The sequence below is a fragment of the Ictalurus punctatus genome, chromosome 24, assembly GCF_001660625.3.
Source record: "Ictalurus punctatus breed USDA103 chromosome 24, Coco_2.0, whole genome shotgun sequence".
NCBI classification, from domain to species: domain Eukaryota; kingdom Metazoa; phylum Chordata; class Actinopteri; order Siluriformes; family Ictaluridae; genus Ictalurus; species Ictalurus punctatus.
This window is the reverse complement of record NC_030439.2, coordinates 20,270,343-20,297,842: the sequence shown is the minus strand read 5'-3', so window position 1 is coordinate 20,297,842 and position 27,500 is coordinate 20,270,343. Positions and strand designations below refer to the sequence as shown.

Here is a 27,500-nt window from a genome sequence, read left to right as displayed (position 1 = left end):
GCTGTTTGAGCAGAGTGTACAGAGCCGGACAGATTAAAGGACTGAAGCGCCGCCGCATCGCTGTCTTTAGGTAGAGATGAAGCGAGCCCATGGCACCGCTATCAGTGGGTAGTCGAACGGTATTGTGGATGATGTGGGAAACTGGGTCAGTGGAGTTTAAAACTCTTGAAGGTTGTTGGTTCGAATCCCAGCACTGCCAAACTGCTACTGCTGGTCCCTTAAGCAAGGCCCTGAACCCTAAACTGCTCATCCGTTAAATAAATAAAGTGATCAATTTAAGGGTCTCTGGAAAAGGGCGTCTTCCGAATGCTGTAAATGTAAATAAAAGCAGATTTGTTTCAGTGCACGAGATCAGCGGCCTTGTGTTTAATCCGGATGATTAACGTCATCAGGTGACGCTCCACTGCATGTGACGTCACGAGTTAGACGTCATTTATCGATGTCCTTTCGGACAGGTTTCTAATCCTATTGTTGGATTTTACGAAACAGCACCGATGTAAAGCTGCATTAATCCGGGCCAGGTCAGGAGAATAGATTTGTTGTTGAAATGAATGCCTGTCTAGATTTATTTTAAATAATACAGCTGAAAATGTATATATTATTTGTAGTCAAATTAGTTTTATCTTGAATATAAATGACAAAGCACTGCGAAGGGTTAAAGGATGGCGCTCATGCATTCTGGCAACCCGGCTGTGAGGGGGCGTGGTCAGCTGGCCGTGCTCGGCAGCCGAGTAAGTCAGCCAGGTGTGGTATTTTCGAGCGCAGGTAGCAGGTGGGAGTGTGTGAAATCCAGCGCTCAGGGACTTCAGACAGGTAGAAACTTTTCATTTCTACATTCACTTGTGCGCCTTTAGTCTAGACCAGCGGTGTCCAGTCTTGTCCGGAAAGTTCCGCTGTGGGTGCAGGTTTTCATTCCAACCAAGCAGACGCCATACCCGAGTCTATACAAATCCAGGATCAACTGATTAAACAGGTGGAATCAGGTGTGGCTCCAGCTCGACTGGAATGAAAACCTGCACCCACACCGCACGGGCCCTTTCCGGATCAGATCGGACACCCCTGATCTAGACTCAACATTCTGTAACTCCATACCAGTCTGTATTCTAGTGCACTACACAGTTTAATGAGCTGTTATTGCTTTAATCTAGGTATTAAAATCTCCTCACTTAATGTGAATGTGTTTTCAGGTTAATCGTGCGGATTTCTCTCACACGGGCAGACTCAGTACGCAGATAGATCAGAAACACATCAAACCTATGCTGTTTAGTGCCTTAGTGACGTCCCGTGAGCTAAATATCTAAATATCAGATTTGTTACTAAATCGGCCTTGTATAGGATTTTCCTGACACGGCAAAGGGACGATATTGCGATACGATAAGACTTTGCAACGCACCCACGTGTTACGCGTCACAGTGTTTAGTTCTCTAATGAGTTAGTTTAAAGCCCCCATGAAATCAAAATGTTCAGTTTTGCATTCGCATTTAGATGATCTACGCATTCAAAATGTACCGCCTCTCGCTACCACCGATACGGATCAACAGGTCTGATGACATCATTCTGCACTTCCGAATCTGATCAGATTTTCCGTCCGATCGAACGCTCTCTAGAATCCGAAATGTCCCGGACCCAACGTTATGAAAATCCATGGTACTAACCGTGAGCCCGGGGGCTGCGAGGTAAGATAAACGCTATTGACTATTTAAAAAGTGGGAGGAGCCACTTGATATGACCACACCCCTCTTACATTACATTTATGGCATTTGGCAGACTTACATTTATCTCATTTATACAACTGAGCAGTTTAAGAGCCTTGCCCAAGGCCCCGGCAGTGCCCCGGTAACTCTGAACCACCGACCCACCACTGCACACAATTCAGCGTTCTGGAGATCCTTCAAATCAGTATAAATCTATAGAGTGTCTCTTCGAAAATGCATATCCCACGTGATATCCAAAGGTTCACTGATGTGATAAGAGCGCAGTAATAAGACGTGTCACGTGCAGCGTACTTCCTCAATACCGCGTATGATGGAAATAGATCGCGAGTCAGTATGATCATACGATAGTAATATCACAGTATAATAACAGTGTTATACGCCGTAGACTAGCGTCTCATCGGGCCGAACCGAGCGCGCCGGAGCAGAGCCGATAAACTAGCCGCATTTCTAAACGTAAACGACCGCGGCCCGTGGAGCAGACCTGTTGGCGTTTGACCGATCACATGTGCCTATGTGAGTTATCTCGCTGAAGGCAGCTCATCAGAGCAGAGACTAGTACAGGGCTAGCGCGGTTAGCGTGGAAAGGTGAGAGAGTTTCTGCAAACTTTCATTGATTTTTTTTTGTCAGTTTGTCTCTGGTCTGATTAGAGAACTCCTGACATGGCTTGTTATTCCAGGTTATCTCGTTTCTCCACATCTAAACACGTCCTATTGACTCTTCTGCACACCTCCGTGCTCTTCTGATCGATCCGACGCTGTCGATTAGTTTGTGAAAAGTGCAACCCGGAAGGGGTTTCTTTCGAAGAGGATACTATTGTGCGACTTGTGTTCGTGCAAACTTTAAGGAAATGAACGTCGCTGCTCGTTGTTATTGTGTGTGGAGCCCAATGCTCTATAAACGATTCACTTCCTGATAAGAAGCTGATGATCCGGATTTTCTAGGGAAACCAGCCAGCTTTCATAACCGGTGCAGGACAATGAAGTGTACGTGGTTTGATCTCCAGGGTTATTAATGAAACGTGTTGAGCGATTTCTGAACAACGTCTCGGTTTACGAGTTGTTGTGGAAAACAAGTCCAAAGACCAACCTTTGCTACTTCCTGCTTCCTGCTCGCTGTGCATGCTGGGTTAAAGTGAACGGGCTCCGTGTCTCCGTGCACATCACCTACGGGGTCAAAATACACCGGAGAGGAATGTCATGTCCCAGGAGTCTTTGCATTCTGAACACGCAAATCATTAACAAAACAAAGACTTTGACCAAGAAAGCACAGCCTCACTATTATTATTATTATTATTATTATTATTATTATTTATTATTATTATTATAGACTAAAAGTTAGACCTAATTCTGGTCTAATCGTGTAATCAGTGGAATCTTTGTGACTAGATCCTTCTCGCCAATCCAAATTTCACTGCGATACATGAGTGCCCGGGTGAACTAACTCTTTAGAAAAGCACTAGACTGAATCCTGGATTCTGATTGGTCAGGATTCATTTTCTAGAACCGCAGCTCTATCAGCAGTGCAGCTGTGTTTATATCAAAGCGCTCATTCCGATACGTTCTCGTCATTCACAGAGCGAAAAAAAAACAACACGCGTGTAATCGTGGAAGTTTTCCGTAAGGAGATGGTGAATGGTGCACTTACATAGCGCTTTTATCCAAAGCGCTTTACACGGTGTCTCATTCACCCATTCACACACACACACACCAGTGGTAGCAGAGCTGCCACGCAAGGCGCTAACTTGCCATCGGGAGCAACTTCGGTATGTGGAGTCACGTGGGCCGGGAATCGAACCGCCAACCCTACGATTAGTGGACGACCCGCTCGACCACCTGATCCACAGCCGCCCCATGTGGATGTTCGAGTAACGTGTGTGGAAGGAGTCTCCAGTGTCAGCACTTTGTAACAGTCAGAGGTAAAGCTGTAACTTTACGGTTAACGTTCAGAACAATTTTTTGACTTATTAACGCCAAGCAAGAAAAAAAGAGAGTTTGAAGCTACTAGTATGTAAGTGAGAACCTTTTGTAGGAGGTCTGTAATTATAAACGGATAAAAAAAAAAAGTATGACGTTCTGTAATTAATGGATAAAAAATTGTTATTGTCGGCAAATTGCCACGGTATAAGAGGAATAAAACACTTCGGTACATGCTGTTACAGGAAAATAATCAACATCAGTGTGCTAGCGGTATGCTAGACTATATTAAAGCATGTGCTGTGATTCAGAAAGACTCATATGATTTAATGATATTAGTATCCACTCTCTTTTGTCCTTCTGGATGTTTGGGAGCTGGTTAGAGTAACGTCAGCTGATCCGGAGTCTCTGAAAGGTCGTGTGTAGAGACCTGGTTCGCTTTCTTGTGCGTTGTCCGGGTGATGGCTGGTTGGGCGTGGAGGAAGCGTGTGTTTGTCCTCCATCTTCCTGACTCGTAAACCTGACTCGTCATAGAGAGTTACCGGAAAAGGACGAAAAAAAGTCGTGTGTTTGTATAAGTGCTGCTCGGATCCAATTATATCCAGTAGTGACGTCAGAAGGCGTCCGTGCTAATCCTAATAATAATCGAGTCACGTGACGGGGACGGCATGCGGGCGTGTCTTCATGATGCACACGTTATCGTTGTCACAGCATAAATTCCGTGCGTACCACACACGCCTCATTTGAATACAACAACTTAATACAAACCGCGTGTTATTGTTGATCTTTAGGTGGTCACGTGACCATTAACGTGTCTGTAGACCTGTACCTGTGCTAGGAACTCCCGGAAGCGTTGCTTCTCTGAGACGTTTTAGACGTGATATCCATGATATCTCAGAAAAGCATATTATAACGATATTACATCGTTACATCCCCCAGCCCTGACTCTATCCGCATTTTAAACGCTGGGTTTCGGCTCCAGGGGGTAAATAGAAATGAGCGATCGCTTCCTCGAGTGTCTTTATACTGAAGAAATCCTCTTTTCCCACGTGACGTAACGCAATCTTAACCAAAATGTCAGAACAGACGGGATGTACTCTGTATAAATCCCTGCGGTTCTTTCTACTACTTAAAGAAGGGGAAAATACGGCGTGATCTTTTTCACGTGTGCGCTGCAGTCTGTGCAAGAACGTCCTGACGTGACGATTCGGACGATCCGGAGAACGCCGCTGCGATCGCAGGGATACTCCGCGAACGATTCCGTTCCTCCAGCTCTACATGGAAAACGAACCCCGTATGAACAGGGCTTAATCACTTACGGCGTGTTTGTTTTGGTGTAGCGGCGCGTCCCTTTCGTCAGTTCGCTCTTGCCGAAGGTTTGGCTCGGCTGAAAATAAATATGACTCATCGTCTGTGTGTGTACGACATACACGGACACGCCAAAGGAAACTTCATCGAGAACAAAACGTGCATTATAGACACAATCACACGGTTTACGTGATTAAACGGCACAATGCACTGACCTGACGTGGATGAAGGCGTGGCCGCCGTGTCCTCGTTGGGTTTGGTTAGAACTGCGTGGCGTTCGCAAGCTGTACGTTTTTACATCCTAAGATGCCCACTTTTACATCCACTTTTTTACACGTTTCACACTTTCAACCTTCGGTTTCGCCCTGGGGGAAGCGCTAGCTCTGTGGTGTGCTGATCAGAAGGTCATGAGTTCAGATTCCAGCACCACCGAGCTGCTCCGGCTCCGCGGGAAAAGCCTTCACCTGCCCAGCCGTGTCAACGTCTCCACGATACACGCGTCAGCCGGATGAGCTTCATGTCCATGTAAAGATGGCGGATGGATGCTGGGATTTATGATATCCATGTCGCATACACATCTATAACCATAATCCTGATGCATTTTCCAGACCAGGTGTCAGTGCTTTTATAACTGCAGTGTGTTTAACTGTAGCAGAAGCCGGTCGGATTGATGCTGTAATACTGTGTCAATGTTGAGTAACAAAACCTGTGAATTTCTCGTATTTTCACAATACAGCTCTGCTGATTCGTAAACAGGACCACACGGAGCGATACTCTTCAGTGTACACACTACACTACACACTACACACTACAACTACACTACACACTACAACTACACTACACTACACACTACAACTACACTACACTACACTACACACTACAACTACACTACACACTACAACTACACTACACTACACACTACAACTACACTACACACTACACACTACAACTACAACTACACTACAATTACACTACACTACAACTACAACTACAACTACACTACACACTACACTACACACTACACACTACAACTATACTACAACTACACTACACTACACACTACAACTACACTACACACTACAACTACAACTACAACTACACTACACACTACAACTACACTACACTACACACTACAACTACACTACACTACACACTACAACTACACTACACTACACACTACAACTACACTACACACTACACACTACACTACACTACACTACACACTACACTACAACTACACACTACAACTACACTACACACTACACACTACACTACACATCTCAGAAAAGTAAAATAAATGTTAACATTTTTTAAAAGAATGTTAAAAATTCTGTAAACTTTTTTTGATCAAATCAGCAGCTTCCAAACTGAATTACATTCTGAATTATACTTTTTAAATTATTATTAAAAGGGAAAAAAATCATCACGACGTAAAAAAAATCATTTACTTTACAAGGTGAAGTACATTTGTGATTAAATTGTAAGATTTTCTCCAAAAATTTTTTTGAAAGATTCAGTACAAAACCGTAACCTCAAATTAGCGTCTTTCGACCTGAATTACCCAAAAATCTCAGAAACGTGAAATAAATTGCTGTAATTCAACTTGAACATTTTTTAAAGCAGTTCTAAAGATTCAGTAGAAAGCTCGGAGATCGAATCGGCTGCGACCGATTCATGTGTTTTCTGGAGACAAAACAAAAAGTATACAAAGATCACGATGAGCACAATGAGAAAAGCGTGACGTCGTTTATAATACTATAGTTATCACATCATCGTATCGCCCCGCCCCGCTAATAAACAATTAATAATACTGGCGTAATACTTTAAAGGTTCCTCAGAGAGCCAGAAATGGTTCCTCTAAAAATGGCATCGCCCTGATGTGCTTAAGAACGGATTTGAAACGGGGTCATGGAGGTTTAAACGGATTCTCTGCGCCTGTACTCGACCCGGACGAGACGGACTCTCGTGAACCCGGGGGTGTGTCCGAGTTCGAGTCCAGGTGTCATTTGAATAATAATGAATAACAAAGCTGGTGGTGTTGTGGTGATCTTGAGCTTCTCGCTGCCTGAAGAGCACCGCGGAGCTCGGGTTTACGTGCTTCCCTCGTCGCTTGCTGAGACGTTTCCCAGAGTGTGAGATGATCTCAGCTCTCGAGGTTTCAGAACGTGCTTTCTTTTTTCTTCTTCTTCTTTCTCCTTTCATGACGAATACAAAAACGTTTGTTTACGTTCGAGTCCTCGCTCCTCGTCCTGCAGAGGAAATTGCTGTTGTGCAATCAGTGCGTCCTCCACCCACTAATCGCATCTATGTTGTTCCATCGTGTGTGTGTGTGTGTGAGTGTGTGTGTGGGTAGAACCCTCAAGAGAACATCAACAGAGCACCCCATTTCAGTAATATGTTTTTTCCATGTACACACACGCACGTATACGGAGATGCAGTTTCGCTGTTCCTCTTGTTGCCGCCGGTTACAGAACCTGTTGCTTGGTGAAAATGAAAAGTGAGAAAGGAGCAGAACTTCTGTTTTTCACTCTCTACTCAACATGCGGTTGAAACTTTTACAATTTCGTTCCACATCTCGGCCGTTTTCTCATGTAAGGACCACTCGGCACTTTGGCCGCAATGCCGGTGGATGAAACGATCCGTGGCACTTGTCGTAAGTTCGCCCTCGGCCTGGTGACGTTCCTGAGGATTCCCAAGGTAAGCCGAGGACAGGGAAGTAGTGTGTGTGTGTGTGTGTGTGTGTGTGTGTGTGTGTGTGTGTGTGTGTGTGTGTGTGTGTGTGAGTGTGAGAGACTCGAGAGAGTGGGAACATCACTGCACACCGTGTCCCTGCACTAACTCTAGATAATGCTTTGTGTAAACGCTCCCAACGATCCAGCGCTCGGGAATGTTTGATTTATTTCGTTTGTCTGAGAAAGTGTCATCTCTCGGGTCATCATGCATCCGTTTGACGAGGAAAAGTTAACCGTACTTTTGCATCTCATCTGTTTATAGTTACATTTAACGTTTGTGAAACCGGTTCGTTCCCGTTCTCTCTTTTCCGTCTCTCTTGAAGTGAGTAAGACAAAAATAAATAAATAAATGAATTAAATAAATAACGCAGCTTGTCATGCTACTGAGAAACCACGAAGAAGCGTACACTCCTCTCTCCTGGAGATGTCGGAGAAGTTCTACAGCTCTACCGCCGACACTGGAGACTCCTTCCATGCACTTAAAATAAACGTGTCCGTGTCAACGATTCCAAAAACAGCCGATTAGTTCGAGAAAGACTTCATGTTTAAACCGTATTGCACTCTCCTTTACTCTCACACTCTCCGTCGTGACCCAGATGATTACGGGTTCCCTTCCGAGTCCGGTTCCTCTCAAGGTTTCTTCCTCGTATCATCTCAGGGAGTTTTCCCTCACCACCGTCTCGCTCAATAGGGATAAATTCACACGCTTAACATCTCTATCCTGTGTGTATGTTTCTGTAAAGCTGCTTTGAGATGATGTTCGTGGTTAAAAGCGCTACACAGATCAAACTGAGTCGGAATTGAATTCCACGCGTTCCTGTGGAGCGTCTGCTGAACAAGTCCCTGTGAATGAGCTGTTAGAACGAGTCAGCATCAATAACGTCAACCTGCACTTCACAGAAAATTACTCGAAACCTCCCGACCAATCAGAAGCCAGAATTGGCGTAATTAATAACAACTGTAAACGTGATGAAAAGATTCTTTGTGTTTATCAGTTCAGACATGAAGAACGCACACGCATCGCACATCTGTAGCATCTGGCCTTTCAGTTTAGCAGTGGGTCTGTGGTTTTTTTAATGCTGTTTGGTTGAATGATGTTTTTACTGCTCAGATTTTGGGATTTTCCTTGGAAGAAGACGTCATGTGACCTGCTCCATGTTCACACCAGAACACATCAACCAGGGTCCGATTCAAACAGATTTTTTTCTCAAACTGCATTTTGCGTTGTTGTTGTTTTTGTAGTGGTGTTTGATTGGTATTTCTGTGTGTCTCACACACACACACACACACACACACACACACACACACACACACACACCCTAGGACCGAGCCACACACAGCGGAAAGTTCATCAGAACTGTTTGGCTCTGCGCTTCCTGTCCCCTGAGGGGAGCTGATAATTCGGAAAAAGAAAAAAACCCGTTATCTGGACATTTCCCCAGTTTATGGAGCCGAACTATCGGGCTGCTCGCAGTATTTTCAATATGTGTGGGGGTTTTTTGTTTTTTTTTCCCCCCGTCTGACTTAAAAGAGAACGGCGGTTTCATCTGCATTCTCTCCAGCTGAACGTTTTTTTTTTTCGAATTCTTCCATTATACAGCTGTCGCAGTGATTCAGGGGGATTTCTGCATTGCAGCTGTTTATAAAAAGCAGTTTCATGACGTCGTGTGCTCCCCCGAGTGTTCCGACTGTGCGCAGGTAGTGAGTTAAAAGGTTCAGCTGTGTTCCTGTAGACAAAATAAAAAACCACACACACACAAACAAACAATTAATATTGTTTCAGTTCCTTCATCTAATTGACCTAGTGCTTTCAAGTAAACGTTTTCCCATCTTACTTTTAAGGTTTTCAAAAGTCACGCCATTGTTCATTGAGTTCCTCGTGCAGAGTCAGCGTCCAGATTGTTTTCCGAGACGGACTGGCGTGTCACCCAGGGCGTATTCCGTCCTCATGCCCAGTGCTCCGGATACGCTCCGAATCTGCTTGATCAGGACGAAGCACTTGAGAAGGAAAGTGAGCGGAAGCGGGAAAACAAGGAAACAACTTTCTACTTGTTTTCCTCAGCACACGCTAAAATAGGAATTGCCCAGAGGTCCGTTAGGTTTTATACGACATGTTGTCATTTTTATCCATTTATAGTTACTTGTAATGTTTTGGAATGTCATTCTGAAGTGCATTGCATCCGTTAACTCACTAATAAACCACATCGTGTTTACATTTATGGTATTTAGTAGACGCCCTTATGCAGAGAGACATTTATCTCATGTATACATCTCAGCATGTAGGGCCCAGCAGTGGAAGCTTGGCGGTGCTGGTATTTGAACTTTCTGAGCAGTAGTCCAACGCCTTAACCGCTGAGTCACCGCTGCCCTTTAAACTACTGCCCTGAGCGACCACAGCTACCATTAAGGACTAGTACACTTCTGTAGGATGCTTTTCCCCCCTTTCGTTATAAAACACTCGGTGCGCACGGAACCAGTCTCAGGTCAGCCACGAAACCATTAGGAAAACAAGTAAGAACCGAGAGAAACCTGTAATGGTGTCCGAGATCTGGGTGAAATAGTGCCTGGGTGTGTGAGTGTGTGAGACTGAAATCAGGAATGATATCTGATTCCTCTTCCCTCTGTCTCTTTTGTTAGTCCTGAATAAAGGGAAAGGCTCAGGTCAGGGATTTAGCTGCTCCACTCTGCTTTGTCCTGCCCAGGTTTCCATGGCTGTTTTGTTTGAGTTGATGATGGGAGTACTAGCGGCGGTATAATATCCGCACGGCGAGCAGGAAACCCCGCTGAGGTCGCGATGAAAGCAGGTGGAGGGTTTGATATTACAAAAAGAGCCGCGCTGGAGGTTATCCGTCCTGTTCCGCCTGTCCGCTGATCCGTGCGCTCGGAAAAGTGTCCCGACGGAGAATTTTTTATTTCTGCAGTCTGGATCCTGGTATGATGAGTAGTCTGGATATCAAGTTCCAGCATGATATTTTGCCCAGAGCGCCTCGTGAAGCAAGTGAGTTATGTAACAACGGGCTTACCTGTTGGAGCATTCAGTGTGATCATAATACCCTGGACTACAAAGCGTTTGGGAAATGAAGCCATGGGCAGTCCTGAGCGCATTTTTACCCTCAGTAGGTGAGGCTAGCGTTGGCGGATCAGATTCCTCGCCTGTTTTTTTTTTTTTTAGCCTTAAAACTGACACTTCCAACATGGGAGCGTTTTTAAAGTGTTTCAAGCATTACCCACTCGTCCTCGTGCCATCATTTTCATTCTATTTGTCGTTAAACTCTCCTTCTTTTTCTTCCTCCAGCAGGAGCGTGAGAACCCCAATATGGCGGTGTATGCTAACGTGACTGAGCTGAAGAAGCTCGCGAATCGCGTACCTCCTACGTCCACCTCCACCTGTTCATCTCCTGGCCTCCCCCTCAGCCCGGCTCCAGACTCACCTCAATGGGAGGAGCGACCTGGAGATGATCAGGACAGCGGTAAGATGTTCTACCCTGCAGCATACCCTCAGAGCCCCACTCTACCTGCAGCCATGGATGCCTCGGCTTTGCTCAGCCCAGCTCCGTCCGTGTCCGCTCCGTCCTCGCTGCCTCCGACTGTCTCGCAGGGATCAGACTGGGAGCAGCTCGTAGACGACAACTCAGGGAGACCTTACTACTTCAGCGCCACGCTGAATCAGACGTCATGGGACGCTCCCGAGCCGATCAGCCCTCAGCCGGAACGACTGGTAAGGAACACCTTTCTCGCGGGACTGGAAGAGAACACCAGGCCGAATGCTTTATAGCTCTGATTAAATCAGACTATTTTTTAATCTGGCCCATCTGTAGTTCTTGTGTTTTATGTTAATTGTATATTTTGATGCGTTATGGTGTCATTGAATACGTTGCAAACTGTTTGAACGCAACAGAAAATTGTTGGCTTCGACAAGTCGGAGGGACAGACAGGCACAGAGGCCACACCTCCTTCGCTGGTACTGACAGGGACACAAAGAGTCCACACCTCCTTACACGAAACTGACAGACCACGCCTTTTTCACCGACTTGCATAAAAGCCACGCCTCTGACATGAGGCCCGGCAGGCTCACCCGCCACGCCTTCTACTTGATCGGGACCGATGGGTCTTACCTTCTTGGAGGCCGAGAAGCACGAGGCCAAAATAAACGAATTTGATAATGTTTTTAAATATTAAACATGTAAACATTAATAAGAGTAAGCGCTGGTCATGTGATGTCAGACGACCTGATTCGGGCAGTCTCCGTCAACAAAATACTTCTTCCTTGCACGCACTGCGCTGTCTGTTTGGAATTAGTGCATCTGGATTGTAAACATTGCTTCAGTCATTTACTTTGCACACCTACTTTCGAGTTATCGTTCATATTCTTCTTATTCTCTCTCTCTCTCTCTCTCTCTCTCTCTCTCTCTCTCTCCAGCCCCCTTTACCAAAGGAGGATTACCCCAAAACTGAGCAAGACCCACTGCCTCCGGTCAAACTGCCCGTCCTGCCTCGGGTCACTCTGGACCCCGGAACGCCGGTACCGACCGGCTGGAGCTGCTCCACAGAGCCTGGAGGAAAAGCAGTCTTCACCAATGACCACACACAACAGCAGGTACACGACAACGCTGACGTTTATATTCTACACACGCGCACGTCGTGGAGGTGCGATTTCAGCAATTACTGCAGATTTTCTGCAGATTTGGGCCAGGATACATCACGTGACATCATCCCGATGCGCATTCAGCCAAAACTCTCTTCGATTCATTCTCATTTCCCAGCATATATATATATATACATACATGCCTCTGGAGAGTCTGTGTAGCTAGAACACTTAGCTCGCTTTGCTAATCTAATCTGAAAATGAAGCTAGTACGAAACCAAACCACTCGTACGGTTCTACCGATCCGTTCAAACTGTACATGACCATCCGACAAGAAACTAGAGAAAGTTGGTTAGTAGGTTCCTCGTAGGTTCCTACTAGAGAAACCAGACAAAGTGTTGTTTCTCCATTCCTCGGATAAATCTTCCTCTACCTCTGTCTGACTAACCGCATCTCAGTGGCGTGTTCATGGCGTGTAATATCACCCTTTTTAAAAATGCGACGTGCCATAATACTTCATCGGACGTCATTAAAACGAGAATTGCTCGCACGTTAACTGCCGCTCGCTCACGTTACAGTTCGCACCAAACTAATTCGAATCCGTTCACTGAACTAAAAATAATGTGCTGAAGCTCAGTTTCCTGAAACGCACATGTGATCAGGTCATGATTGCATTCATAGCTGCGTGTAAAGTCCTCTCCTCTTCCTCCTGGCTCAGAGAAGACGCTTCTAAAGGTTTGAGCCTTATAAAGTTTTTATACAGCGCCCTCTGGTGGCACTATTGCGGTAGTTGAAGACTTTAACTGCTCGGTATCTCACCCCACTGTGATATTTCCACACGGAACGTGTTCGTGTAAAACCTGGTTATTACGGAGGCCGTGACTGCGCTCGTGTTTTTCCACAGTGGATCCAGTCGAAGGACGACACCGGCAAGACGTATTACTACTTAAAGGACGGCTCTGTGTCTCTGTGGAATCTTCCGGAGGTCAGTGTGTACAGATCTGTTCATCTAAAGCCGTCTCACTTCACAAGCTTCATTTCTTCTTCCGGATCATTTGTTAATTGAAAGCGTTTTTTAATTTAGTTTTTATTTTGGTCAGTTATGAACTTTACTGGTCCGTATGAGCCTCTCTGTATGTGAACTGTGTACGAGCAGGTGTCCGTGTTGGGGAACGGGTCGGAGCAGGAAGGACAGTCTGTCCTGAAGAACTGGAGACCCGTCCCACAGGAGGACACGGTGGGCCAGAGACACGTTCATGCAGTATACACATCAGTATATCTCATCGTAACATCTGTATACACTCAAACAGCTGGGTGGAACATCGAGCGTTTAAGATCACAGCGTAACATAAATAAACCACACAGGGGCTCTGTCAGAGCCAGGCCGCGAGTGTGCGTGACTCTCTAACACACTTTCACACAACGCACTCTAGGAGACTTTCACACGGCACACGCTAACACACTTTCACACGACATGCTCTGACACGCTTTCAAACAGCACACTCTGTCACACTTTCACACGACACACTTTCATACGACACACTTTCACACAGGACAGTTTCACACAGCACACTTTCACACGACACACTCTGTCACGCTTTCATACGACACACTTTCACATGACACACTGACGCTTTCACACGACACACTTTCACACGACACACTCTGTCACACTTTCATACGACACACTTTCACACAGCACACTTTCACACGACACACTGTGACACGCTTTCACGTGACACACTTTCACATGACACACTCTGTCACACTTTCATACGACACACTTTCACACAGCACACTTTCACACGACACACTCTGACACGCTTTCACGTGACACACTTTCACATGACACACTGACGCTTTCACACGACACACTTTCACACGACACACTCTGTCACACTTTCATACGACACACTTTCACAAGCACACTTTCACACGACACACTTTGTCACACTTTCATACGACACACTTTCACACAGCACACTTTCACACGACACACTCTGACACGCTTTCACACGACACACTTTCACACGACACACTGACACACTTTCACACGACACACTTTCACACAGCACACTTTCACACAGCACACTTTCACACGACACACTCTGTCACACTATCGCACGACACACTTTCACACGACACACTGACACACTTTCACACGACACACTTTCACACAGCACACTCTCACACGACACACTCTGACACGCTTTCACACGACACACTCTGACACGCTTTCACAAGACACCCTAACACACTTTCTCACAGAAAACAAGAGGTGTTATTGAGTTATTTTGTCGGTCAGCTGACAGGGTGAGGTTCTAGTGTGGCATTAGATCAGCAGTGAAAACACGTTTGAAGTGATGATGATGTAGCAAACATTCTGCGTCTTTCTAAACGTAACAGCTCGCTGTGACAGCCATGTTTAATTACAGAACTGTTACGCTGATGATGTCGCAGGCGTATTGAAGACCCACACAGATTTGTTCATTTGGTTAAATGTCATGTAGAAAGTCAAGTCACTGACTTCACTCTGCTGTTCTTTCTTTACAGCAGAAGTTTTTCCCGTCCCACCGCAGGGTTGCTTCTGATTACAGCATCGATTCATCGAGCACGGGGAATTCACCAGACCTTCCTCAGGCATGTACACAGCACCTGCGTTAACCAGTGCTCGTAAACAGGAAATTATCATTCAGCCCGAAACGACCGACATGTTTATGGTCATTAACTGCAAAACCTTACACCTGGAGTCCAGAGTTCAGGGAGTTAGCAACATGTCTTTTTTTCCCAACTGCATCCACTCTCCCTCTTGAGAGGGAAATAAGGACGCGGTAAAAACATATAGAGTTAATGGACTGTTAAATCCAAAGCCAACCCTAAGAGAAGAAGAGAAACAGAGGAAGGGGAGAAAAAAAGGAAGAGAAAGAAAAATAAACGCATAAATACACGAGGAAAAAAAGTAGAAGAAATCAAATAAAATCGAAAATAAAACAGTAAAATAAAAAAGATAGAAAAAATGATGCACATATGCACGTGTCCGTGGGAGAGAAAAAAAAAACCTGTGTTTTTTTAAAGATACATATTTAAGGGGGAATGGGAAAAAAATAATAATAAATGGATGAATATATAAATGAATTCATTCATGTATTTATTTATTTATTAAAAGAGGAAAGGAGAGAGAGAAAATGCACGTTCCCCTAAACAAACCAAAAGCGAAAGACCGAGAAACAGGAAACAGCACGCAGGAGCAAGAAAAACGCTGGGATCTCATTTGTGAATATTTATGTGTGATTATTTTGAATGAAAATGATAAAAAAGTCGGCGCAGGCGAATTTCATCATCAATTGACACGCGTGAACTTACTGAGTAACTTTGTTAACATTATGTAGGATTTATTCATTTTAAAACGCTCGGTAATGCAGTGAATAGTGTTAGTTTCATGTAGGAAAGTTTCACGCTTTCCGAAAAAAATCATTTGTTGTGCTTTCCCTCGAAGGAGGACAACCTGAGGCCGAGGAGGAATCTGTCCAGCACGGACGCGCACCTCCCCCACCTCCACCACCCTCACCACCATGTGCGTTAACGTCCACAGGACAGAGATATAATAACGCTCGGCTTGCTCGTATTCTGATTCTGTACGCTCGGGTGTCCAGACCTGCGTTCCGCTACTCTTTCACCGCCGCCTCGCTGACTTCCTACGATGAGTCTTTGGAGAACCGTCAGATCGAATCAGCGTGTTTCGGGCAGCGTCATTTTACTTTTAAACAACAGAGTTCAGAAAAGCGTTCACGCTATTGACCCCCAATCTTGGCGACGTCATAGCCGCCCGTGTCCTGTAGTCACTGGAGCAAGACTGGCTGTAGGGGACTCTGTGTGGGAGGGGCATACTCTCTGTCTTTCCTGTTAATCACAGTGACTCTAGCCAACCGTAGGCGTCCGTGAGCTCATGTATGTGGAAGAGGGCGGATAGCGCTTTGCTTCGAGCGTGTTACGCATGAACGTAGCAGTCATGTGATACTGCAGAGTTAGCTGAAGAGGGTGAACTGGAAAGACCAACTTGGGAAGAACGTGTTTTGTTCTGATTGGCCAGAAGGTGGTGATTAATCTTCTCTCGCAGCAGTTCTGACGGTAGTGCAGCTGCGCGTCACAGCTTTACATCGATGCGCTCATGCTCTCTAATGCATTATCGTTGCTATAGTAACAGCTCGTTTACAGAGTGTACCCGCTGCTGCTTGTGCTGCAAGTGGCCGCTTGTATTGTACTTATTCAGGATCATCTGTGGAAGTCAGTGACGTTCAAAACAGAGATGGACTGCAGGGTGGATGTCCGTGGTGTCTCAAGGGTTCATGGGAAACTGAGTTCTAATGCTCAGACTAACCGTACTAACAGTACTAACAAGCACCAATGACGTCACACTTCAGTACTCATAGCGTTCATTTCCTAAAATTCCTCCAAATGGAACCTCTGGATCAGTTCTGGCATCGTTCTACAAGAGAAGCGTTTTGGTTTTTGTTCTTGTGTTCGTGCTACACTCCAAAAATAAATGCACCTTCAGGCTGCTTTCACACGCTGCATTTTTACCGATTTGTTTTCCCCTCCAGAAAGTGCTCTTTTGTCGATTTTGTGCTGATATAAAAATATATCACGTCACGCATCAGGCCATAACCATACCAACGCGCTTAGCATTCCTAGCTAGCACCAGCTAACTAACTAGCCTAGCTTACTTTCGATTGGATTTATCGTTCTGAGTAACGGAGATTGTGAAGTAAAGTTTGGCGTAACTCTCGTGACGTGGAGGTTGTTTGTCTTCGCTGTAGCTCTGGAGGCAAAAAGAGTCTGAGCTGCCCGTGTGACGTCACTGTACGCAGCTACGCTTACACGTGGGACGCCACGTCACGTAGCGGTGAACGTCCCAGAAATGCACAGGCTTTTTCATTTTAAGCTGGAAGGTTGGAAATTTTACAATAACATCCTGAATAAAAGAAAAAAGTGTGGAAGCAGCTTTAGATGTGTAAACTAAACCTCGCCGGAGACTCTCACTAACCTTTCAGTTCGAAGATGGAGACTGAAAGGTCTGAGACCCCGATCTTTCCGTCTGGGGGATGTGTGTGTATTTCTGTATGCATGTACATCTGGTGTCTATTTTAAACAATTATAATTAAAAAAAAAAAAAACGTTTCATTGTCGTCCGACTGTAGCGCTTAGCTTAAAAAAGGTGGAGGGTTGACGTGTTGTTTGCGTTGTCCTGTCACATTGTTGTGCATTTTTCCAGAACATTCTCCCCCTTACTTCTTGTTCTAGGCTTCAATGCTGGAGAAGGCCGGCATTCTCAACAAGACCAAGATAGCGGATAACGGGAAGAAGCTGAGGTACCGTAAACAACCTGGAATCTGGTTTCGTAGCAATTTTATGCCTAATATATAGTCAGGTCTGAGAGGGTTTAGGGGAACTGATTTTTTATATTGCAACGCGAGATTTTTCGCAAAAGTTTGCGCCCCCTCCCTTGGTTTTGAAATAGACAATTGTTAAATGTACCTATATTTTAAAGGTAAAGCTTCAATCTGCCTCAATTTTAAAGGTATATTTTTTTACCGATCGATTTTAAAAAGAGTAAAATAAAAAAAAATAAAAAACGTTAAAAAAAAACAAACGTGGAAAATACGTGTCACCTCTCCTTCTACTGAAGTGCGTTACATTTCTTCGTCTCTATTTAGTCCTCAGGGGGTGAAAACTTTTGCACTTGGAATCTGGAAACAACCTGGAATCTGGTTTCGTAGCAATTTTATGCCTAATATATAGTCAGGTCTGAGAGGGTTTAGGGGGAAATGATTTTTTATTTTGCAACGCGAGATTTTTCATTGCAGATTGAAAAGTAGACTCTTTGAAATCTGTGAGTATTTTAGCGCTTGACGCGTCCTGCTTCTGCGTCGACGGCCCTCGCGCCGGCAAACCTGAGGTTCGATCGAATCCGTCGGAGCGTCGTTTGAAGACGTGGAAGAGATTAGACTCGAGGAAAATCTGATCTTTTGTACGGATTAGATAACTTGGTCGATATCACAAATCTGCTTCAATCAGCTTAATAAAACGTTGACCTAGATATAGTGCGGAACCTTGAACATCGAATATCGAACGTTGAACCACGATATTAAACGTTTCCTCTCTTTGTTTTAAACGGTCTGGTTATTTTACACTAATTACGAAACAAATTCACGGATTTTCAGCAACGCAGTCTTGGATTCTTGGACCCCACTGTATATACGTGGACAGTTTCTTCAGGAAAAGAATGTTTGTTGTCTTCTACGCCGATTTCCAGGTTTCGATTGATTTTTCGAACACATCAGTTGTTCCGGTGTCATTTTTAATTTGCATTTATCCCACAGTGGAATTCCTGGATTCTGATTGGTCAGGAGGTGTTGATTAGTTCTCTGTAACAGCGGCCGTGACCGTAGCGCAGGTTTATGTTAATGCGCTCGATCCGATCCGATATGTAATAGTTTGGATAGGACAGCTCAATCGCAGGGACTTGTACAGCAGATGCGTCAGATAAAATTGTTGATATGGTGAAGTTTTCTGTAAGGAGATGTTATTTCACATGTATGGAAGGAGTCTCCAGTGTCAGAAGTAAAGCTGTAAAGTTTTCCACATCTTCAGGACAGAGGAGTTTATATATATATATATATATAGCTAGCTTTTTTGTCTTATCGACTTGGAGCGAGGAGGAAAAGAGAGAGGCTAGCGAGGGAGCGAGTGTTTATAGCTGCTATAGCGTAAGTGAGAACAGGAACTCACTCGTTTCACAGACATTCCACAGCACGAGATTAAAAAGTACGGTATGTCGTTCTTTAATAAATGGAGAAAATAGTAATCGCCGTCGTCGTAAGAGAGGAATAGAACACTCCGGGACATGCCGTTTCAGGACAATAATCGTGATCTGGAGTTTCCATGATGTGTGTGACATCGACGTGTCTCTGTGTGCGTTCTCAGGAAGAACTGGACCCAGTCGTGGACCGTACTTCATGGGGGAATTCTCACCTTTTACAAAGATCCCAAATCCACTCCGGGTGGGAATGTGGTACGATCACTGATCCTGACACTGTGATGGTTATTGAGAACATGATCGAAATAAGTTTGTTAAATCGCGTGACTTTTTTTTTTTTTTTTTTTGCTTGTTCTCTATAGACTAAGACTAATCAGATCATCCCGGAGTTCACCGTGGAGCTGAAAGCTGCTTCGGTCGGCTGGGCGTCCAAGGACAAATCCAGCAAGAAGAACGTCCTGGAGGTGCAATAACTCAAATACTCATTTCACTCAACAGCTTTATGTGTGGCGTTTAGTCGCTGAAGGTCTCCGGTTAAAGTGCTGCATTGTGGTGGAGGAATTTGGGTGAATTTAACATCAGCAGCGTCTCTAACAGGAATGTTGAGGTTCGTTATAATGAGCTGAACGTCCCACATGTTCTTCTACAGCTAAAGACTCGTCAAGGCTCAGACTATCTGATACAATACGACACGGACAGCATCATCCACGACTGGCACAAGATCATCCAGGACACCATTAAACACCTGGTTAGTGACATGGCGCCCCCATGTGATCAAATCTAGTATTACACTTTTATTACACTATATTACGCTTAAACTTGAAACATTTCTGACTGCTAGATCTATACAAGGAGCCGGTTTAACTGGTTTGGAGTTTATATTCGGAACATACTGTTTATTACAGTATGAGGGCAAAAGTTTGCGCCCCCTCCCTTGGTTTTGAAATAGACAATTGTTAAATGTACCTATATTTTAAAGGTAAAGCTTCGATCTGCCTCAATTTTAAAGGTATATTTTTTTACCGATCGATTTTAAAAAGAGTAAAATAAAAAAAAACATAAACGTTAAAAAAAACAAACGTGGAAAATACGTGTCACCTCTCCTTCTACTGAAGTGCGTTACATTTCTTCGTCTCTATTTAGTCCTCAGGGGGTGAAAACTTTTGCACTTGGTTGTACGTAGGTTTTTCTGAATGTAAAGTGAATCAGTGCATCCTTTAAAATGGGTATTAAGTGTGTGTGTGTGTGTGTGTGTGTGTGTGTGTGTGTGTGTGTGTGTGTGTGTGTGTGTGTGTGTGTGTGATTACAGGATCATGAACATTACACAGATGAAGAGGACGATGAGGTCATGGAGAAATCGCTCCAGCCTGTAGAGAGAGAGAGGAAGAACACCAGTGAGTGACACACACACACACACACACACACACACACACACACACACACTGTAGTAGTAGAGACACTAGTTATTCAGGATTATTGAGCATAAGCATGAAAGTGTAAATGCATTCATTTGGATCAGATTTATAAATCTTTATCCCAGACCGCTTCAGAAGGTCTGAGTTGCCAGATAGTTCGAATTCTATTAAAGTACGGTGTAAGTGGAGATTTCCTGTCGAAAGCTGTTTCGTTTTCTGGCGTTTCCTCTCACAGCGACGAGGCAGAGCTCAGGCGCGGCGGATTCTGAGCAGGGCCGCGTTCGCGTCAAACTGCGCAAGTTCCTCCAGAGGAGACCTACGCTGCAGGCGGTCAAGGAGAAAGGCTACATCAAAGGTGAGCGTCCGATTTCAGATACTCCGTCAGACATCCGGAGGTAGATCTGAATCCATAATGAACAAGACCGAGGGTCGAGGAAGAACTCCCTGAGGCGAGACCTGAGACGGGTGTAGCGGGATTATAAATCATTACCGTACAGAGGTGTGGAAGAGTAAAGGGGAGAGAATGGGGGATTATCAGTGCGAGCAGATTGGGAATAAGATCCTGAGCTACAGGACGGTCTTTACGATTACAGCAGCAGATCACCTGAGGTGCACTGGTCATCCTGTTTTTCTCTTCCGCTTCCTTTCAGACAGCGTGTTTGGCTGTCACTTGGACACCCTGTGTCATCGGGAGAACACCACCGTCCCAAGATTTGTGGAGAAATGTATAAAGTCCGTGGAGAGGAGAGGTAGGAGAGACGGCTGGACGGATCGGGCTGTTGCTTTTTCCACACTTTTACCACACAAGTTTGTTCTAAACTTGAACTTGACTGATTTGAGACCATGAGAGCATAAGTCTGCACCCCCCATCCCCACCCCCACCCACCCACCCATATGTTTTGAATGCGGTAAAACAAAATGTACCTGAATTTTACTACAAATTTATCTACAAATGAAAGAAATTCCAAGTATTTAAAAAAAAACAACGGCCACAAGACAACAATTCAACGTATCTGTGGTCCAAATATTAAAACAGAAGATCCGAAACCAGCTCTGAGGATATGAAAGATGTTGGAGGCGGTTGTAGAGCGAAATGGTGGACGTAGTTATTTATTATAATATAGAAAAAAAAAAAAGAATAAAATTCTCTATAAATGTCCTAAACCAAACACATTAAATATCTTGTTGCTATAAATTACATACATTACCAACAACAAAAAAAGGGTGTGCTAACTTTTGCACTCGAGTGCATGTAAGAGAAAGTACAGTAACTGGCATTATTTTTGCTTACATCAGAGCGCTGTTGAATCTGACGCTAGCGCAGGTTTATAAGTACTATAAGTAAACGTTGTGTAAACGTTGTGTAAACGTTGTGTAAACGTTGACATGGTGGAGATGTTTATTTATTGGATATGTATGGAAGGAGTCTCCAGTGTCAGCGCGTCAGAGAGCACGTGGTAGACCATGCTTCAGTAAAAATGCACGTTTGCGTTTGAGTCGTGTCTCCGCTAACGTCCCGTGTCCTGCTCAGGATTAAACATCGACGGGATCTACCGAGTGAGCGGGAACCTGGCGGTCATCCAGAAGCTCCGGCACAGGGCCGATCACGGTACACGGGCGCTCCGAGCCGAATTCTCACCGACGACACATGATCATATTTAAAGCTTTGGCATGTTTAATCCGGTCGTAAACCTGCTCGCTCTGTGCGTGTTGTAGAGGAGGACCTGGATCTGGATGATGGTCAGTGGGAGGAGATTCATGTCATCACTGGAGCGCTGAAGCTCTTCTTCAGGGAGCTTCCCGAGCCGCTGTTCCCCTTCAGCTTCTTCGACAAGTTCATCGCCGCCATCCGTGAGTGACCTCCACCCGCTTGAACTGCAAAAACGCAGGAGGAATTACACGCTAACGTGATAACATCCCTAACAGCAAACGACTTAACCGGCAAATTTGTGATATCTCAAATCAACAGTTGTCTAATAGTACGGCTTCTGATTAGCTAGATCCAGAGCGCTTCTAAAGAAATAATTAGCGTTAGCATTAGCACGTGTCTCCGTACAGAGTCAGCTCAGAAATGAAGTCATCTCATTGTTTTCTGAAACTCTGTAAAACATATCACAGGATTGAATTACAAATCCGAAAGTCTGTGCGTAAGACACTTTGCATATATTTGCATATATTTGCCTATACGGTATAGTTATTTGTATTTATCTGTGCTTGCAGGAATCAGCGATCCGATTCAGAGGGTGTCGTATATGCAGGACTTGGTGCGAGCTTTGCCTTTACCCAACCACAACACCATGGAAGTGCTTTTCAGACACCTACGCAAGTAAGCGCTCTGTCTGTTTATAACGTCACGTAACAGCCCAGCGTTTTTCCTCGCTAAGGTAAGAGGTTCGAACCGAAGTCCACGGTTTTCACCCGGGACACGCCGATACTGGAGAGGCCGACGAGCCGGTCTGGGTGTGTTCGGATGATACAGCGAGAAGAATAGGAAAAAATGAGGTCTGGGGAGGAGGAGTGTTCAGACTGGAACTGAAAAGCTATTTAAAGTGTAATCTTTTGTGTTTCGTTTGAAAAGAAGAACAGGCTTTTGTTTTGGTCGAACATTTGAAAGAGCAATCCGGTAAGGACGGACGAGATCCTGCAGTTTCATGCAGCGTTACGCTTTCTGTTCGAGGTCAAGAATGGCCGAAGGCAAAGATACTAGCTGACGTGAGTGCGATTCAGACGGGATCAGATTTACACGGCCACCTGGATTCGTTCCATCATTAGAAGATGTTCCGCTCTGGATACATTTACGTCAGGATCGGCCATGTCACCTGTCGTTTTTCATCCTCCTCCTCCTCCTCCTCTTCCTCCTCCTCCTCCTCCTCCTCCTCCTCCTCTTCAACCTCCTCCTCCTCCTCCTCCTCTTCAACCTCCTCCTCCTCCTCCTCTTCCTGCTCCTCCTCTTCAACCTCCTCCTCCTCCTCTTCAACCTCCTACTCCTCCTCCTCCTCCTCCTCCTCTTCAACCTCCTCCTCCTCCTCCTCCTCCTCCTCTTCAACCTCCTCCTCCTCCTCCTCCTCCTCCTCTTCAACCTCCTCCTCCTCCTCCTCCTCCTCCTCCTCTTCAACCTCCTCCTCCTCCTCCTCTTCCTCCTCCTCCTCTTCAACCTCCTCCTCCTCCTCCTCTTCAACCTCCTCCTCTTCCTCCTCCTCCTCTTCAACCTCCTCCTCCTCCTCCTCTTCAACCTCCTCCTCCTCCTCCTCCTCCTCTTCCTGCTCCTCTTCAACCTCCTCCTCCTCTTCAACCTCCTCCTCCTCCTCCTCCTCTTCAACCTCCTCCTCCTCCTCCTCCTCCTCCTCCTCTTCAACCTCCTCCTCCTCCTCCTCCTCCTCCTCTTCCTCTTCAACCTCCTCCTCCTCTTCAACCTCCTCTTCCTCCTCTTCCTCCTCCTCTTCCTCCACCTCCTCCTCCTCCTCTTCAACATCCTCCTCCTCCTCCCCCTCCTCCTCCTCCTCTTCAACCTCCTCCTCCTCCTCTTCCTCCTTCTCTTCCTCTTCAACCTCCTCCTCCTCTTCCTCCTTCTCTTCCTCTTCAACCTCCTCCTCCTCTTCAACCTCCTCTCCTCCTCCTCTTCCTCCTCTTCCTCCTCTTCCTCCACCTCCTCCTCCTCCTCTTCAACATCCTCCTCCTCCCCCTCCTCCTCCTTCTCCTCCTCTTCAACCTCCTCCTCCTCCTCTTCAACCTCCTCCTCCTCCTCTTCCTCCTCTTCCTCCTCTTCCTCCTCCTCCTCCTCTTCAACCTCCTCCTCTTCCTCCTCCTCCTCTTCCTCTTCCTCTTCCTCCTTCTGCTCCTCCTCCTCCTCCTCCACCGAGAGAATTGCACACCAAATTACAGACCACTTTCTTTCTTTCTTTCATTCTTACCATTCTTACGCCGCTAGCCTGACAGTATTCTGTCGATGAATGCTTCGGAGTCGCGTTATGTGGTATGAGTCATGTATAACATTCTCCGTATCGCCTATGCTGGGAGAACATTATCGGGAGAAAGAAAAAAAAAACTACTTTACGTTTACACATGCCGGAATATCACGCGATGTTCAGTGTTCTAGAAATGAACAAGCCGCTGCATCACCACAAGTAATCATCCGATGTTAAATAAACACGATCACGTGACAATAATCTGAGCTCCTAGACAAGACCTCGTCATCCCTCCTTCGTTAATTCAGTTTCATCCCGCAGCAGACGTGTAACCAGGTCATTCCCGAGCCTGTTGAGGTATAGACAGAAGTAGACAGTCGGATATGTTTTCATGATGTTGTGGATATTTTGGGCTGAACCTCTTGTCCCTGTCCTGCAGGGTGGTTGAACACACCGATTCGAACCGGATGTCGTTCCAGAGCATGGCCATAGTCTTCGGTCCTACTCTGCTGCGGCCCGAGGTAGAGTCCGGAAACATGGCCGTCCACATGGTCTTCCAGAACCAGATCGTGGAGCTCATCCTCAACAAGTACAATGAAGTTTTCTCTGCCAGATGAGCCGTTCAGCCTGAGTGATGCACCTGAGACTGTGGACTGAGCTTTCAGCGGACTCTGTGGATCTAAAACCTTCTTCTGCGCACACTCAGGCTAAAGCTCATTAACTCTACGTGTGGATTTCCTGTGGAATCAGAACCAGGAGGCCGCGACGGATTGCACAGCACTCACAGGCTTTTTTTTTGTTTGGTTGGACTAGCCACTGGATTAGTATGGGTTATCCGAACACGGACTTCAGATGGTCATTCAGACCCACAGTCATGGGTGTCTTGGATGGGGACTTATGGGGAAAAATTTACTCTCGACAAAAAAAAAACACGTCTGGTGAAGACCGATAGAGGACGTGCTCGACGTGTTGAACCTCCGCCTGGATTCCCAACTCAGCAAGTGTTTGTATAGAAATTGCCAGCGGGGTATTTTATTTCATGTCAGTATCTAGACTTGGCTTGTATAATATAGTGCAGTGATTCGATTTTTTAATGGAAAACGATTAAATAAGCGATTTAATCACCCAGAACTGCTAGCCTAAAAAAGAAAAGAAAAAAACAGCAAAACATGCGTTTCCAGCACTTCAGGATTAGAGGAGAGCGTAATAATATTACCAGCTGTGCAGTCAGGAAAGCACAGCTGGATGGTGGGATTTTTAGGTGATTGTGTATGATGATGCACAGTAAACAGTTTCAGAAAAAAAAACAAAAAACATTGCAATTATATTTTCAGTACACTTCTGATGTCATGGCTGACGTGTCTACTGTCCTGCTCTCAAAGTTATTGAACTCATCCACAAACAAACAAACAAACAAACAAACAACAAAACAGCGCATTTAATTGCGTCGTCACTGTAATTATTTCACTGTGATTTCCTGTTTTCTTCTTTCTGGGTCAAAGTTTCTCTTTCAGAGTCGGTTTTTCGCCACTTTCGCCATCGTCCCTGTTTAGAGATAGTGAACCCCTGTTAGCTTTTATTTGACATTATTGAAATCAAAGTGTTCTCCGTTTATGTGGGGAGCAACAGAGCGAGTGCGTGTGAGATTGCGGGAAGTGGGCGGGGCTTCCAGGGTTACAGTTAATCCCGTTTTATGGGAGAGAAAACGCTGACCAGGTCTACAAACATAATAGAACCAGTGTCGGGATGATCGAATCATTATATTGCACAATCCTAATCCAGGCCTCCTCCTCCTCCTCGTCCTCCTCCTCGTCCTCCTCCACCACCTCCTCCTCATCCTCGTCCTCCTCCACCACCTCCTCCTCATCCTCGTCCTCCTCGTCCTCCTCCACCACCTCCTCCTCATCCTCGTCCTCCTCGGGTGCCAGAATTTGTATTTAAATGCCAAATTATTGCCAGTTTGCTGCCTTGCCCTGTCAAACGATCTAATAATCAAGATACACATTAAAATCCCTGGGCTGGAGGTTGTGAGTTCAGATCTCAATATGGTCAAAGAGCCATAAATCCATGTGACATTTATTCGTTTATTCCTTTATTCCTTTATTCCTTTAGCCGACGCTTTTATCCAAAGTGCTTTACAAATGAGGAGCTGCAAGCGAAGCGATATATGTAAGTACAGGACAACAGTGCAAGCAGTGCCACAGTACAAGGTCTTTCACTGCGTCCCAGCCTTGACCCGTGGCTCTGGGGCGAGAGAGAACACGTTCGACACATCATGTGCACATTACAGCGTCATAACGTTCAATGTTAAACAGAACATCTGTACGTGTATAACGCGTATCATCTCCAGATCTGTACATAGATTCATGTTCATATGGAAAGAGGTTGAATATCACATTTCATAGAGTATACATGCTGTGTAAATAAAAGCAATCTTCACCAAATAAATATTCTTTTAAGCCAATAATTCGATGGTGTTCCCGCCGGGAGTCATCTTTTAACGAAACAAGAGACAAAATAAAAGGACCTGCGACTGTCTCCCTCCTGCATGTGGCTTTGTTTACTTCAGCTCAAGCTCTCGTTTACATGTAAATGAATATTCTGTACGACGAAAGGAAATATTTCTACATGGAAAAAGACGGAGCGTGGTAAACTAAACCGGATAAGTGCTGAATTGTTTTAAAGCGGATCCGTTCGTCAGACTGTAAATCAGCAGGTAAGTTCCTCCTCCGGTTTTAGAGAACCTCGACCGTTCTTCTGGAGATATCTCCACGAGATACCTCCATTGCGCTTTTATCTCAACGACTTACTTACTCTTTCCACCATGAAGCTTCCTAGAACAGCATGTGCGCTGGTTACCATGGCAACAATTCAACGATTTCTACTAATGAAGGATTGACACATGATACTTTAAAATTTTATCCATTTTCAGTTACATTTTATGTTGTGGAGCGGTGTTGAAGCAAGCTAATTCCGGTTCCTGTTCCCTCGCCTGATTTTTAACTTAATATAGTTAAAAGTTAATAAGACAAAAATAAATAAATAAATAAATAAGCGTTACAGCTTGACCACTGACCGTTACAAAGCACTGACACTGGAGACTCCTTCC

General features: G+C 45.2%; 1 protein-coding gene and 1 long non-coding RNA gene across 7 annotated transcripts in view; one reads left to right on the top strand and one right to left on the bottom strand.

The window, feature by feature from the left end:
- Nucleotides 1–25,736, top strand: part of arhgap27l (Rho GTPase activating protein 27, like) — a 45,396-nt gene extending 19,660 nt beyond the window's left edge. For 2 of the 6 annotated variants that reach the window (XM_047150770.2, XM_017454442.3), the window contains 17 exons: nt 10,965–11,387; nt 12,090–12,266; nt 13,159–13,239; nt 13,411–13,491; nt 14,808–14,894; nt 15,751–15,828; nt 17,556–17,623; nt 19,239–19,326; nt 19,434–19,535; nt 19,721–19,819; nt 20,381–20,465; nt 20,722–20,841; nt 21,137–21,235; nt 22,018–22,095; nt 22,203–22,337; nt 22,707–22,812; nt 24,831–25,736. In XM_047150770.2, the coding sequence (XP_047006726.1) occupies nt 10,965–11,387; nt 12,090–12,266; nt 13,159–13,239; nt 13,411–13,491; nt 14,808–14,894; nt 15,751–15,828; nt 17,556–17,623; nt 19,239–19,326; nt 19,434–19,535; nt 19,721–19,819; nt 20,381–20,465; nt 20,722–20,841; nt 21,137–21,235; nt 22,018–22,095; nt 22,203–22,337; nt 22,707–22,812; nt 24,831–25,008 (2,085 nt within the window). In that variant the 3' untranslated portion in view covers nt 25,009–25,736. The remainder of the gene's footprint in view (nt 1–10,964; nt 11,388–12,089; nt 12,267–13,158; nt 13,240–13,410; nt 13,492–14,807; nt 14,895–15,750; nt 15,829–17,555; nt 17,624–19,238; nt 19,327–19,433; nt 19,536–19,720; nt 19,820–20,380; nt 20,466–20,721; nt 20,842–21,136; nt 21,236–22,017; nt 22,096–22,202; nt 22,338–22,706; nt 22,813–24,830) is intronic. The other 4 variants (XM_017454444.3, XM_017454443.3, XM_047150771.2 and 1 more) reach the window with 4 other exon arrangements.
- Nucleotides 25,737–25,956: 220 nt separating this feature from the next.
- LOC128629017 (uncharacterized) lies at nt 25,957–26,917 on the bottom strand. The gene is made up of 2 exons (XR_008393343.1): nt 26,248–26,917; nt 25,957–26,217 (listed from the first exon to the last, which is right to left on the bottom strand). It is a non-coding gene; the product is annotated as an uncharacterized LOC128629017 (long non-coding RNA).
- Between the last annotated feature and the right edge of the window lie 583 nt (nt 26,918–27,500).